General features: G+C 50.9%; 1 protein-coding gene across 1 annotated transcript in view; it reads left to right on the forward strand.

Moving 5' to 3' along the window:
* The window catches only part of Ern2 (endoplasmic reticulum to nucleus signaling 2), a 17,953-nt gene that overhangs the window by 13,436 nt on the left and 3,589 nt on the right, over positions 1-928 (forward strand). The window contains 1 exon segment of the mRNA XM_005351128.3: positions 800-884. Within this exon segment, the coding sequence (XP_005351185.3) occupies positions 800-884 (85 nt within the window).

Here is a 928-nt window from a genome sequence, read left to right on the forward strand (position 1 = left end):
TAGACCAGAGGACAACCTCAGGTGCTATTTCTCAGGAGCCATAAACCTTGGGTTCTTTATTGTTTTTGGTTTTGGTCTTTTGAGATCAGCTGGTGGCCTATGAGCCTCAGGGATCAGCCTGTCTCAGCCTCCTCAGTGCTGAGATTACAAATATAGATTACTATGTGCAGTACATGGATGCTGGGAGTAAGCTTAGGTTCTCATAGCAAGGCAGGCACTTTATGGACTGAGCCATCTCCCCAGTCCCATACTCACCCATCTTAGTTGCACACCGAGACTTTTGAGGGCACTGCCAGGCTGCAGGCGTGCCCTGCAACACCCAGCACCATCCCTCCTTGTTATAACTCTCATCACGCATCTGTTCACTTGCATTCATCTTTTTATTTGAAATGATTCGACTTCAGTGAAAAGAATTGTTACAAGTGTTAGAGATGGGAAGACTGCAGAGAGAAGGGGAAGAAACAGAGACAGGAGGTGCTCTAAAGAGAATCACGTAGCCAACATCACCCACTCCCCTCCCATATATCTGCTTGGTCCTCACCAATGCAGATGGTATCAGTATCAGCTCTGAGTCATTCGTCTAGCTACACCAATAGCAGCACCAGCCACTGGAGCCACGTGCCTAGCATCCGGGGCTTTGCTCTCAGCTACCGCAGCACACTCAGGAAGGGTGGAAGTCTGGAGAAAGGTCAAGCCGGAGGGTGGGTCTGGACTCTGGCTGGCAGAGGAAGGCAGGGAGGATGACTGTGGACAGTGGGAAGAGATCACCAAGAGGACAATGATCCCTTTCCCCCTGTAGCAGAGCAGCCCACCGTAGTGGGGAAGATCTCCTTCAACCCCAAGGATGTGCTGGGACGTGGGGCAGGCGGAACTTTTGTTTTCCGGTGAGTAGCAGGTAGAATCCAGGCTGTAGCTAAATCACTTGCAG

The sequence above is a fragment of the Microtus ochrogaster genome, chromosome 8 (genome assembly GCF_000317375.1).
Source record: "Microtus ochrogaster isolate Prairie Vole_2 chromosome 8, MicOch1.0, whole genome shotgun sequence".
Lineage (NCBI taxonomy): Eukaryota > Metazoa > Chordata > Mammalia > Rodentia > Cricetidae > Microtus > Microtus ochrogaster.